The sequence below is a fragment of the Gossypium raimondii genome, chromosome 1 (genome assembly GCF_025698545.1).
Source record: "Gossypium raimondii isolate GPD5lz chromosome 1, ASM2569854v1, whole genome shotgun sequence".
NCBI classification, from domain to species: Eukaryota; Viridiplantae; Streptophyta; class Magnoliopsida; order Malvales; family Malvaceae; genus Gossypium; species Gossypium raimondii.
Genome location: NC_068565.1, coordinates 2,667,871 through 2,682,746, shown reverse-complemented (window position 1 = coordinate 2,682,746; position 14,876 = coordinate 2,667,871). Strand labels below are relative to the sequence as shown.

Genomic DNA, 14,876 nt, shown 5'->3' with positions numbered 1-14,876 from the left:
TAAGTTCCAAATGTTGCCTTCGTTCCATAATTTCCTGACCTGAAACAGTAAACAATTTTATCTAAATTAATGCCTAAATCATTTGGCTTAACTTGACTCAAATTTTTAATCTTAAAGCTTTAATAGAGTTAATTGACGTGTTCTAACTCTGCTTGTTTTATCTAAGTCTACAATGAGCTTCACTCCTATGCATAAATTCAAACTTGATTATTTGTAATTAAGCTCGAGTTTTGAACTGAAAATTTTCAATATTGATTAAGATTGAAAAGCCTTGCAAGCTACTCAATTCAAGTATTAGGGTTCTTGAAATTCACTTGTGAGCTACTCGATTCAAGTATTAAGATTCTCAAATTCAACTCACATGATTCCTTGACTCAATAATTGCTGAGCCAAATTCAAGTTTTCTCAAACCGAACCCGAATAGCTCGCAAATACAAAATCTTACACCCTAATTCCATCCACCAACATCTCTAACTATCCTATAAACTTAGATATCCCAAGAGGCTAAGGTCATCCTTGTTGTAAAAGCTTGTGTTTCTTCTTCCACCAACAATCTCCAGTAGTAGAACTCCATAGCTGAACACGTCAGATTTCTCTGAAAATCGCCCATGCATTGCGTACTCAGGAGACATATAACCACTGTATTTTAACAATAGAAAACAACACCAATTACAGCTCTTATTTAAACCTGTCCACGAGTCAACCTGAATTAAGAATAAATAATAAATAATTTAAAGTTAACTACAAAAATATAAAAATATATTTTTAATATTTTATTTACAAAATTAAAAACAATAAATTGAGTCCACAAATTGAATAAAATTAAACTCGATACAAGAATGGACATGTATCATCTTTAAGCATCAAATCCGACCATAGACATATTTATACCATATTTTATTAAAAAGAGCATAAAAAGAAATGGTAGGAAGGAAGTTCCAACTTACTAAGTTCCAACAACCCTTTTAGTGTTGGCTTGATTTTCGTCACCTCCGAAGATCCTGGCTATCCCAAAATCTGAAATTTTTGGGTTTAGCTTTTGGTCAAGTAAAACATTACTTGCTTTTAGATCTCTGTGTATAATTTTCAATCTTGAATCTCTATGAAGATAAAGCAATCCTCGACTGATCCCTTCAATAATATTAAAGCGTTTTCTCCAATCCAAGAGTTTTTGTTTGACGGGATCTATAACAAAATTTAAACATAAAAACCCACTAAATTAATAATGAATTCCTATAATTGACGATCTAAACTACAACCATCATAGTATTTCTACCATATTGTATTCATTATGATTGTAGACATAATTGAAGTTATGTCAATAAATTGAAATAAATATTAAACGGTGAAGAGAATCAAAATATCACTACACCTAAATTTAAATTTTGTGAATGGAAAAAACATTTATGGGAGAACATTATTTTTTCAAGGGATCCTATTCAACTGAATTAGGAATTTGATTAGAGACCGAAAATATCATATAAAATTTGAATAAATTACTAACCGAATAGAAAAGAATCCAAACTTTTGTTGGGCATAAACTCGTAGACGAGCATCTTCTCTTCTGCTTCAACACAACACCCAAACAATTTTACCAGATTTCGATGTTGGAGCTTAGAAATAACCACCACTTCGTTCATAAATTCTTCCAAACCTTGCCCCGAAGCTTTCGACAATCTCTTCACTGCTATTTCCTTTCCATCATCCAATGTTCCCTGCACTCAAAATTCAGACTACAATACTTGATTAAAAAAAATTGTCATTTCATTGACTCTAGATTCACCAGTTTTAGGATAATTATCATCATCAGTTCAAAATCTGAATGGGTTTAGGTCAGATTGTAGTGAGCTCGCAAGTTGAACTTGCTTTCTTACAAAGTTCTCGACTAACGATCCTGGCCTACGAGCTCATTACAATCCGGCTTTGGGCCGGTGATGATTATCCTAACAACCGGAAATAGTTATTATATATTACCTTGTAAACCGGACCAAAACCACCCTGCCCTAGCTTTTCTTGGGGATGGAAGTTGTTGGTCGCGGTGGCAAGTTCTTCGAAATTAAATAGTGGAAGCTGCTGGAGTTTAACACCGATTGAACTTTCTCCTATATTTTCACCATGAAATTTGTCTTTGATCTGTGTCCGTCTTTTATTCCTTCCTGTGATGGAAATCAAAGAAGCAATGAGTTGAAGGCTACATAATTGCCCACAGTTACTGTTGTAATAACAAAGACGACCTTACTACTTTTCCCTTTATCTGCAAATCCGGAAACTTGGTTTATGAAACTTCGACCCAATTTATCTAACACATGGTCCACGTTATTTAAATATAAAAGTATACCTGAAATGAGTACGAATTCAACCTTGAATATATATATAAAATCAAATACGAATATGTAATTTATATAAACGAACTTAATCGAGCAAAACTGAAATAATTTAATTTTACTTGAATTCGGTCTTTAACTTAAAAAACCCATCATCTCCTTGGCCTGCTTCACTTCCATTGTTGTTCTCTCTTTGGCAGTGCAAAGGGGTAGTCCTAAAACACCCACTACTCCAATTACCTCTACTCCATTCCTCTATATTCCTAGGCTTAAATCCTTTCAAACAACTGCAAATGGGTCGTTTCGTTGAATCGCAGATTCCAAATGCCCCACACTTTCCATAAACATCACAATCTGTTAGATAACTAGAGTACCCGTTTATCCAGTCCCCTTTCCCCGCATCCCATATTCGTTCAACGTATCTTCCGTCAGACTATGGGGGAGCGATTTTTCCACGTTAGCAAAGTGTGTATACGTTAGAGCGTTTTGTGTTGACATGGAAGAATCGTTCCCCTAGGGACGCGATTTACTGAAATTTCACCCCAAAAACACTCCTACATGGACGCGTTTTGCATTTTTCGACCATTTTCGGTAAAGAATGAAAAATTTATCCCATTTTCATAAATAAAAATGAAAATGGGCCTTTATTGGTAAAATGATCCTTTAGAATGGAACAAATAAAATGACAAAAACACATCAAAACAAAATATAAAAATAAATTTCATTGCTCGAACTTTAATTGTAAACAATACAAATAACTAATTACATTTTTATCGACCATCAAGGTTTGTAAGAGTTACATCATTAAGTGAACCTCTATCTTCAACATCATGGCTCATTTGTGGTGCTTGAGTGAAAGCAGGTTGCTTTGGAGTGTTAAGATCTGAAATCTCACTATTAAGCATTGAAATAACAGTAGATATAGTGGGCCTATCTTTAGTATATTCTTGAACGCATAGCAATCCAACATGTATGCATCTCCATATTTCTTTTTCATTATTTGAATATGATTTCGACTCTAAAATCACCTTGTCTACTAATCCCCAAATATTGCCTTCCCTCCATAATTTCCATGCTTGTAAACAAAAAACAACTTTTGACTTAATTAATGCCAAAATTATTCAGCTTAGCTTGACTCAAAATTTTAATCTTAATGTTTAAATAGAGTTTGATCAGCTCTATTCAAGATAAAGATTGAAATGTTCTAACTCTCTTAGGCTTGTTTTACCTAAGTTTACAATGAGCTTCACTCTTTTGCTTAACTTTAAACTTGATTATTTGTAATCAAGTTCGAGTTTGAACTAAAAATTTTCAATATTGATTAAGATTGAAAAGCCTTGCAAGCTACTCATTTCAAGTATTAGGGTTCTTGAAGTTAGCTTGCGAGCTACTCGATTCAAGCATTAAGATTCTCAAATTCAACTCAAATGATTGCTCAACTCAATAATTGTTGAGCCAAATTCAAGTTTTCTCAAATCGAACTTGAATAACTCGCAAATACAACATCTTACACCCTAATTCCATCCACCAATATCTCTAACTATCTTATGAACTTACATATCCCAAGAGGCTGAGGTCATCCTTATTGTTATAAAAGCTTGTGTTTCTTCTTCCACTAACAATCTCTAGTAGTAGAACTCCATAGCTGAACACATCTGATTTCTCTGAAAATTGCCCTTGCATTGCATACTCAGGAGACATATAACCACTGTATTTTAACATAAAAAAATAACACCAATTACAACTCTAATTTAAACTTGTCCACGAGTCAACCCGAATTAAGAATAAATAATAAATTATTTAAAATTAAAAACAAAAACTTGAGTCCACAAATTGAACAAAATTAAACTTGATACGGGTATGGACATGTATTTTCTTTAAGCACCGAATCCAACCATAGACATATTTATATCATATTTTATCAAAAAATGAATAAAAATAAATTGTAGGAGAAAGTTCCAACTTACTAAGTTCCAACAACCCTTTTAGTATTGGCTTGATTTTCATCACCTCAAAGATCCTGCCATCCCAAAATCTGAAATTTTGGATTTAAATCTTGGTCAAGTAAAACATTACTTGCTTTTAGATCTCTATGTATAATCCTTAATCTTGAATCTCTATGAAGATAAAGCAATCCTCGACTGATCCCTTCAATAATATTGAAGCGTTTTCTCCAATCCAAGAGTCTTTGTTTAACAGGATCTATAACAAAATTTACCACCAAGATTAATAATTAATTCCTATAATTGAGGATCTAAACTAAAACCAACGTTCTTATTTCTATCATACTATATTCATTATGATTGTAGCATAATTGAAGTTATGTGAATCAATTGAAATAAATATTAAAATGAGAGAGTCAAAACTTACTGTTGCCACTACTTTTTAAATCCTAGAGTATAGACCAACTCCTATTAAAAATATATAATCTTCCTTATAAAATAGATAATAAAAAAAAGAGAAAATTCAAAGGAAAAGTGAAAATTCAGAAAAAAAATGTAGACAACACAAAATTGAGTATATATAGTAATTTTAGTTAATAACCTTGAATGTTCGTCTATTTTCTTTTGAAATTTCCTTTTTGAATAAATATAAAAATTAGAAAATTTATAATAAAAAAGAAAAATAAGTTAGAAAAATAGTTTATGGTGATGCAAACATTTTCTTTTACTTATATATATAACATATTATATATGTATACATATATACAATTCATATATTGTAAGACACTTCATTTTTAACAATAAATATAATATATAATTAGATTTAAGTTGGATTGGGCCACTTAAAAGTCAAAATTATATCCCAAATTTAACTTACATGGATTGAATACATCTAGTCAAACTTATCAAATTAGGCAGATAAGGCAATCAGGATAATGAATTGAAATGCCTCTAAACCAAAGTTTTAAATTTAAATTTTGTTTAATCTTTTAGAATTCGACTTGATTTGATTCTAAATTTGATAGGAGTTTAATATGATTATTAAACACTAAAAAAAATTAATAAGTTACTAACCAAAGAGAAAAGCATCCAAACTTTTATTGGGCATGAACTCATAGACGAGTATCTTCTCTTCTGCTTCAACACAACACCCAAATAATCTAACCAGGTTTCGATGTTGGAGCTTTGAAATAACCACCACTTCGTTCATAAATTCTTCCAATCCTTGCCCTGAAGCTTTTGACAATCTCTTCACTGCTATTTCTTTTCCATCATCTAATGTTCCCTGCGCTCAGAATTCTGATCACAATCCTTGATTGAAAAAAAGAAGTCATTTCATTGACTCTGAATTCACCGGAAATCGCCGTTATTTATTACCTTGTAAACCGGACCAAAACCACCCTGCCCTAGCTTTTTTTCGGGATGGAAGTTGTTGGTCGCGGTGGCAAGTTCTTCGAAATTGAATAGTGGCAGCTGCTGGAGTTTAACTCCAACTGGATTTTCTCCAATATTTTCACTAGAAAACTGGTGTTTGATTTGTTTTCGTTTTTTATTTCTTCCTGAGATAGGATCAAAGTAGTTAGTAACGTATTGACAGACATACTGTTGTTGTCTTGGCATTAATATGTAACCATATCAGTATGTACAAATAATACCATGTTTCAATATATCGTTTCAGATTTATCAATATTTTATATATATATATATTTTTAGTTTAATTTGTAATTTCTTAGTAAATTATTTATACATATAAATATTTTTCATATGTATTACCTTTATATTTAGCTTTCCTACACCATAAGAAGAGTGTAGAAATTGTAATAACGACTATGCCCGCAGTTACTGTTGTAATAACAATAACCCTAAACCCTGTATCTGCAAATAGAAAAACTTGGTTAATAACTTTAACCCAAAAAGGCAGATATTGACGCAATTTATCAAACACATGGTCGACACTAAGAAACTTTACCCAGTTCCGAAGATGGCAGACGAATGTAAAGATCGACTCCGCGAGTGGGGAATTTCTGGACATCAAAATCAAATCTCCACTCCAAAACATGCAACCAATTCCAGCATCATACGCATAAGCCACACACGAACAATTCTTCATGCATTGATCTTTGCATTCGCCGTTAATTATTGATGACCGATCTGGAAAAGCCGGTGCTTTCATCGTCTTCAGCTTCAAAAACCCATCATCACTTTGGCCTGCTCCTCCACTGCCATTGTTGTTATCTCTTTGGCACTGCAAAGGGGTAGTCCTAAAACACCCACTACTCCAATTACCTCTACGCCATTCCTCTGCATTCCTAGGCTTAAATCCCTTTGAGCAACGGCAAATGGGTTGTTTCTTTGGATCGCAGATTCCGAATGCCCCACACTTCCCATAAAAATCACAATCATTTTGAAGAATTAGGTAACGGTTTATCCCGTCCCCTTTCCCCGCATCCCATTTTCGTTCAACGAATCTTCCTTCATAATCTAATTCATAGTATATCAACATAGACTTATTAGAATATTCGTAAGTTTCATAATAACTTTTTCCTTCATCGTCTGCAACCACATAAAACCCATCAAGATAAACGGTATTCATTTCTATTAAACCAATATAGAAATGGCCATTCCATGGGCCAGTCCGAAAATATATCTGGTTATTGTTCCGAATGACACCCTCTGGGATGTTGAAAGGTTCAAGGCAATCAGTAAAGTTACCATCAGATGGATCATCAGGGCCTTTCCATGATCTCGTATGCACCTTACGACCCGTTTTTACATCAACGCCGATCTTCATAGTTTGAAGGAATGCATTAGAAGGGTGTTGAAAACTCTCCCATAAGCTGCTGCTTCCTCCATTGTCGCCATTATTGAGGACAAGATTTCCAGAGTCTAAAAGCTGTGCAGTTGTTGCATTAGGAACCAGATTCGTAACATTTGTTGACCAAAGAAGCTCAGCTTTTCCATTGGAAACAACAAGGTTGCCATCATCTGATATGGTGAGAACCCCAGAAGAGTCTTTGAGAGGCCTGTTTCTATTTGCCACCCATACAACAGTTTGTACGGGGATTTGGTTGTACAATATCCCTACATAACGATTGGTGGAATTAGCAAAGCTGAAGAATCCCAATCGGAAAACTCCACCCTGTGAGATTATAAATTCAGGGTCTTTGATGGATTCTGATGCTCTTATGGTGTCTGAAGCAGTGCCAAACTGCAGCTGCAAGTAAAAACAAGATATTAAAGCTGGTAAAAGGCAGCTACTAATAGTTTTACCCATGAAGTTCTTGAAGTGCAGACCCCGGAGGTGAGGCTATGATTTATAAATGATTTTTGAGGAATCAAATTCATGAATGATCTGTGAGTCAACTCGCATGTATATTTGTAAAATTATAATTATTGAGCAAAGACTTTTTTGTCTTTAACAATGTTTATCCGTTTTTGTACCATGAGATGACAAGTTGGAACCATTAGCTATTCCAATCTTACAAGTAGACCTGTCCAGTTAGACCTGGCTAAACTACACAATCAATCTAAGTTTAAATATTTCCCTAGTTTTCCTTTTTTATAATATCTGTATTTGTTTAATATCATGTTATATGTAAATTACATCAAAAAGCAACCATTAAATTAAAATTCAATTTGTTAAATAAATTTGTATAAATATATGAAATTAATATAACATTATAATGTATTAAACCTATTATTTGAAATATTACAAATTTAACTTCAAAGCCAAATTTAAGTAGTCATGTAAATTAGTTTTATTTTGTTTTTACTGACCAATATAATCCAATGCATTGATAGAAATTGGTTAGAAATGGAAGAGCGTTTTCGATGTGTATGTGGGTTCATATCTGTTCCAATTTTTTCATTTATTAATATCTAATATAATGATTATCGCTATTTAAATGTATTAGAAAACCCAAACAGGGGGAGGAATGCTTCCTTTTTGGGTGCTTGGCTGGGTCCAACGGGATATATCATATAAACATTAAACATGGAGACCTCCAAGATTAACAGTAATTCCTATAATAGTGGATCTAAACTACAATTATTGTTGTGTTTTCTACCTTACCATATTCATTGTGATTGTGGATATAACTGATGTTATGTGGATTAATTGAAATAAATATTCAACAATGAAAAGAGTCAAAATATTACATTGCTATTACTATTTAAATCTTGGAGTATAGTTACATTAGACATGTTCGTGGATCAAGTTATGACTTATTTTTTGTATCCTCTTAAAGGTGACCAAAATTCGATTCGATTGGAAAAAATCGAATTTTTTTAATTTCGAGTTATTTGAATTATTCGAGTCAACTCGAATAACTCAATTTGGATTTCGAGTTCAAGTCGAGTTGAATTTCACAATTCGTATAACTCGAATAATTCAAATAACAAACTGGTATAAACGTCATTTTGGTTCCTGTCAACTTTGAAAATAAGCAAATTGGTCTCTCTCTCAACAAAAATTACAAATAGAATTCAAAATAATTTTTAAAATTCAATATTTATAAAAATTTCAAAATTATATATTTTTAAAAAAATTATAAAAAATCTAAAAAATATATAAAAGAGTTAATATTTTAAAAATTTTCTAAAACAATAATCTTGGAGACTTAAGTAATGATTCAAATTTATCATACTCAAGTTCTTTTTTTATTTTATTTTTTTGCTTTGAAAAAAATTCAAATTTATGTGCCAAAAATTGCTTTGAACAATTTCACTCGATTCGATTTGATTCGACTTGACTCGAATTTCATTTCACTCAACTCAATTCAAAAAAAAATTCAAATTGAGTTAGGATGATAAAATAGGACTCATAAACTCAAAAAATTTTCACTTGATTCAATCAAATGCTCACCCCTATATCAAAATTGAGTTAGGATGTTTAATGTTAGTTAAATCTATAATGTGAAAATGGAGAAAATGTGTTAAGAGATATTAATTCAAGCTTGGATAAGTTTGAGTAAATATATGTTGGTAGTAGAGGTGCTCATGGGCTAGGCCGGAAGGAGTCTGGGTCAAGTCAAAAAAAAATAGGCCCGTTTGTTAGGCCTGGGCTCGGCCTAAAAAAATGGGTCTAAAATTTTATCCAGACCCGATTCGGATAAAAATACTAAAACTCAAGTCTAACCCACCTGTACTAATTTTTTATATTATTTTTATATAATTTTTAAATATATAATATATCAAAATACTAAAACTTTAAAAAATATGTATATATACTTAAATAATACTAAGATAAATGTAACTTAACAAGCAAATGCCTCTAAAATAATAACAAAAGTAATAATAAAACAAGTGTTATACAATATCCAAACAATAAAAACAAAATAGTAGTAACATAATAGTGAAATGGTAGCAAAATAGGGAGAAAATAAGAAGAAAATTGCATTAAAACAACAAAAATTAGTAGATTTTTTGTCCTTTTGTGAATTCGGGCCAGGCCAGACCAAGGCAAAAAATGCTTTACTCATTAGTTTTTTGCCCAAATCCATTTTTTGGGTCTATATATTGCCCAAACCCTCTCGCTTTTCGGGCCAAGCTGGGTGGCTTGACCCATGAACACGTTTAGTTGTTAGGGATCTAATTGTAAGAGATAAAAACTTTGAGGTCTAATGTTGGAAGATAGAAATGTTTAATCTTTGTACTATATTTATTTTCTTATTATTTATTTTATATTTCAATTTAATCCCCTTTCTGTTTCATACATATTGGCATGACTTATGGAAATAAAAACTGCCTACGACACATTCTAGTTATAAGAAAATGCAGATTCAATTAAATCAGTCTCTATCGGATTGGCCTTACTTCTTATATTTAAATTTGATTTTGATTTTAGGGATAGATATTTTATTTTTGGTGGATGACACCCATCAAAATTTGGTGCTATTATTGAGGATTGACTTTAACTAATTTTATGTTTTCTTTATGATTAGGTTTGGATGTACCGATCGCTCGTGCTTGCGACTTGGAAGAAAACGAATGATTTGACAACTATCATTAAGTTTAATTAATTACATTTAATAGTTTAATTAATAATCTCTTTAAATTTATCCTCCAATTCCCATGTCATTAAGTTGACACATTATCTACTACTTTGGACTGCGCTTGAAAGAAAATGAATGATTTGACCATTATTAACTACTACATCACCAACTTTTAACAAAATTAAAGATCAAGGACGGATTTCATTGACTAAAGAGCTTAATTGATAATCATCACAAATAGTGACATAAAGTATAATTGAATCTATTTTGGACTGGTTTTGAATGAACTAAATTCGAATTTTAATTTTTTTGAATAATTTTGAATTTGAATTAGTTTAGGTTGAAGCTATTTTGGGTTCAAGTGGATTTGTAAGTTGGTTTTTTCAAGTTAGGTCATATTAGGCTCAGAACATTTTGAGTTGTGTATTTAAGAAATTTTGAATTTGGTCAATTTAAATTCAAATCATTTTAGGTTTTATATCATTTTTGAGTTTAAGGTGAACGGGTTCAAATTGTTGATCTTTTATATTCAACTCAAGTTAGGTCAAGTTTAAGTTTGGATTTGATAAGATCGAGTTTTCAAGTTTGGGACAAATTGCTGTGTTTAAATATAATGGTAAATTCACTCTAGAATGGAACAAATAAAATGACAAATTATGATCAAAATAAAATGATAAAAACATATCAAAACATAATATAAAAATAAGTTTTACTGCTTGAACTTCAATTGTAAACGCTACAAATAATTAATTTGTATCTTTATCGACCATCAAAGCCCGTCAGAGTTACATCATTAAATGAAACACAATCTTCTAAATCATCCCTAATTAATAGTGCTTGAATGAAAGCAGGTTGTTTTGGAGTGTTAAGATCTGAAATCTCACTGTTAAGCATTGAAACAATAGTAGACATAGTGGGCCTATCTTTAGCATATTCTTGAACGCATAGCAATCCAACATGTATGCATCTCAATATTTCTTTCTTATTCTTTAAATCTGATTCCGACTTTGAAATCACCTTGTCTACTAAGTCCCAAATGTTGCCTTCGTTCCATAATTTCCAGACCTGAAACAGTAGACAATTTTATCTAAATTAATGCCTAAATCATTTGGCTTAACTTGACTCAAATTTTTACCCTTAAAGCTTTAATAGAGTTAATTGAAGTGTTTTAACTCTGCTTGTTTTACCTAAGTCTACAATGAGCTTCACTCCTATGCATAACTTCAAACTTGATTATTTGTAATTAAGCTCAAGTTTGAACTGAAAATTTTCAATATTGATTAAGATTGAAAAGCCTTTCAAGCTACACAATTCAAGTATTAGGGTTCTTGAAATTCACTTGTGAGCTACTCAATTCAAGTATTAAGATTCTCAAATTCAACTCACATGATTGCTTGACTCAATAATTACTGAGCCAAATTCAAGTTTTCTCAAACCGAACTCGAATAGCTTGCAAATACAAAATCTTACACCCTAATTCCTTCCACCAACATCTCTAACTATCTTATAAACTTACATATCCCAAGAGGCTAAGGTCATCCTTGTTGTAAAAGCTTGTGTTTCTTCTTCCACTAACAATCTCCAGTAGTAGAACTCCATAGCTGAACACGTCAGATTTCTCTGAGAATCGCCCATGCATTACATACTCAAGAGACATATAACCACTATATTTTAACGTAAAAAACAACACCAATTACAGCTCTTATTTAAACTTGTCCACGAGCCGACCTGAATTAAGAATAAATAATAAATAATTTAAAGTTAAATATAAAAATATAAATATTTATTTTTAATATTTTATTTATAAAATTAAAAACAATAAAATCAGTCCACAAATTGAACAAAATTAAACTCAATACAAGTATGTACATGTATCATCTTTAAGCACCAAATCTGACCATAGATATATTTATACCATATTTTATTAAAAAGAGCATAAAAAGAAATGGTAGGAAGGAAGTTCCAACTTACTAAGTTCCAACAACCCTTTTAGTATTGGCTTGATTTTTGTCACCTCCGAAGATCCTGGCTATCCCAAAATCTGAAATTTTTGGGTTTAGCTCTTGGTCAAGTAAAACATTACTTGCTTTTAGATCTCTGTGTATAATTTTCAATCTTGAATCTCTATGAAGATAAAGCAATCCTCGACTGATCCCTTCAATAATATTAAAGCGTTTTCTCCAATCCAAGAGTTTTTGTTTAACGGGATCCATAACAAAATTTAAACATAAAAACCTACTAAATTAATAATGAATTCCTATAATTGAGGATCTAAACTACAACCATCATAGTATTTCTACCATATTGTATGCATTATGATTGTAGACATAATTGAAGTTTTGTCAATAAATTGAAATAAATATTAAACGGTGAAGAGAATCAAAATATCACTACACCTAAATTTAAATTTTGTGAATGGAAAAACATTTATGTGTTTTCTTTTATTTCTTCCTGAGATAAGATCAAGATAGTTAGTACCGTATTGATAGACATATTATTTTGTCTTGACAATGGTATGTAAAGATATTAGTATGTATCAATATCAGCTTATTTTAATATACCTTTCAAATTGATTGATATTTTTAAATATTTTTCACATATAAATTTGTATTCAAATTTTTAATTTTTTAATAAATTATATATAAGTTTAAATATTTTTCATATATGACCTTTATGTTTAAGAATCCTACACCGTAAGAAGAGTGCAGAAATTGTGATAACTACTATGCCCGCAATTACTGTTGTAATGACAATGACCTTACTACTTCTGCCTTTATCTGCAAATAGAAAAACTTGGTTAACTTCAACAGTCAAAAAGTAGATATTAACGCAATTTATCAAACACATGGTCGACACTAAGAAAATTTACCCAGTTCCGAAGCTGGCAGACGAATGTAAAGATCGACTCCGCGACTGGATTCCTTGACATCAATCAAATCTCCACTCCACATCATGCAACCAATGCTGGAATCATACGCATAAGCCACGCACGAACAATTCTTCAAGCATTGATCTTTGCATTCGCCGTTAACTATTGATGACCGGTCTGGAAATGCGGGCACATTCATCATCTTCATCTCCAAAAACCCATCATCACTTTGGCCTGCTCCACTCCCATTGTTGTTATCCCTTTGGCACTGCAAAGGGGTAGTCCTAAAACACCCACTACTCCAATTACCTCTACTCCATTCCTCTGCATTCCTAGGCTTAAACCCCTTTAAGCAACTGCAAATGGGTCGTTTCGTTGAATTGCTCATCCCAAATTCCCCACACTTCCCATAAACGTCACAATCTGTATGATTAATAGAGTAACTCTTTATCCAGTTCCCTTTCTCCGCATCCCATCTCCGTTCACTGAATTTTCCTTGAGAATCTAATTCACAGTATGTCAACATAGAGTGATTAGAATCTTCATAACCTATAAAAAACGTTTGTTGTCGATTATCTGCAACAACAGAAAACCAAGAGAAAGCGACGGTCGGAAGTATTAAGCCAATAAACATATTTCCATTCCATGGACCACTACGAAAATAGAGCTGGTTATTGTTCCAAATGACAAACTCTGGGATATTGAACGGTTCAATACCAAAAGAAAAGTTACCATCAGATGGATCATCATGGCTTTTCCATGATTTGATCTCCACTTTTCGACCCTTTTAACATCAGTGCTGATCTCCATAGTTTCAATGAAGGCATTAGAAGGGTGTTGAAAACTCTGCCATAAGCTGCTTCCTTCATCGTCACCATTACTGAGGACGAGGTTTCCTAAGTCTGAAAGGTGGGCAGTTGTTACATTAGGAGCTGTATTGGTAACATTTTTTGATGACCAAAGAATCTCAGTTTTGCCATTCAAAACAACAAGATATGTTGAGAATCCCAGAAGAGTCTTTGAGAGGCCTGTTTCTATTTGCCACCCATACAACAGTTTGTACAGGGATTTGATGGTACAATATCCCTACATAACGATTGCTGGAGTTAGCCAAGCTGAAGAATCCCAATCGGAAAGTACCATTCTGGGAGATTATAAATTCAGGGTCTTTGATGGATTTTGATGGTGTTATGGTGTCTAAAGCAGTGGCAAATAGCAAGTAAAAGCAAGATATTAAAGATAGTAAAACAGAGCAGCTAATAGTTTTTCCCATAATCTCTACCCATAACTTGGAAGTGACGCTATGATTTATGAATGATATTTGGAATCTTTAAGGATTTACACTAGATGAACTCAACTCAGTTTTCTTCAAATGTTTACATCAAGATTTGAAATTTCTTGGAGCACGAAGCACCTCTTCTTTTTTTCTTCTTACTTTTCATTGCAGCAATTTTAAAAACAACTAAAGATTAAAGTGAAAAGTAATACTTTAAAATTACCAATTTGTATTAACTTACCTCTTATTGTAAGTTGTATTTTTTCAAATTTTAAATTTCAAAACATCAAAATTAATTAAATAAGTTATTTAAAATTTTTAAAGCATTATTTTAGTTTCTACTACTTTTTACTTTAGTCCTTACTAATTTAGTGACTAAAATAAATCACCCTAAAAATTAAATATCGGAATTATAAAATTTCATTTTGAATGAGGAAAATAAAATGACTTAATTAATTACGAGAACTTCCA

General features: G+C 31.9%; 1 protein-coding gene and 1 pseudogene across 1 annotated transcript; both read right to left on the bottom strand.

Moving 5' to 3' along the window:
• Positions 1-411: 411 nt before the first annotated feature.
• Positions 412-7,618, bottom strand: LOC105786639 (G-type lectin S-receptor-like serine/threonine-protein kinase At1g11330). Its single transcript, XM_052629626.1, is given in 7 exon segments — positions 412-639; positions 948-1,185; positions 1,505-1,715; positions 5,645-5,826; positions 6,041-6,142; positions 6,237-6,300; positions 6,303-7,618. Coding segments are annotated over 7 exon segments (2,196 nt in total). The 5' UTR covers positions 7,542-7,618; the 3' UTR covers positions 412-479.
• Positions 7,619-11,019: 3,401 nt separating this feature from the next.
• Positions 11,020-14,402, bottom strand: LOC128039838 (G-type lectin S-receptor-like serine/threonine-protein kinase At1g11330; annotated as a pseudogene).
• Positions 14,403-14,876: the final 474 nt, after the last annotated feature.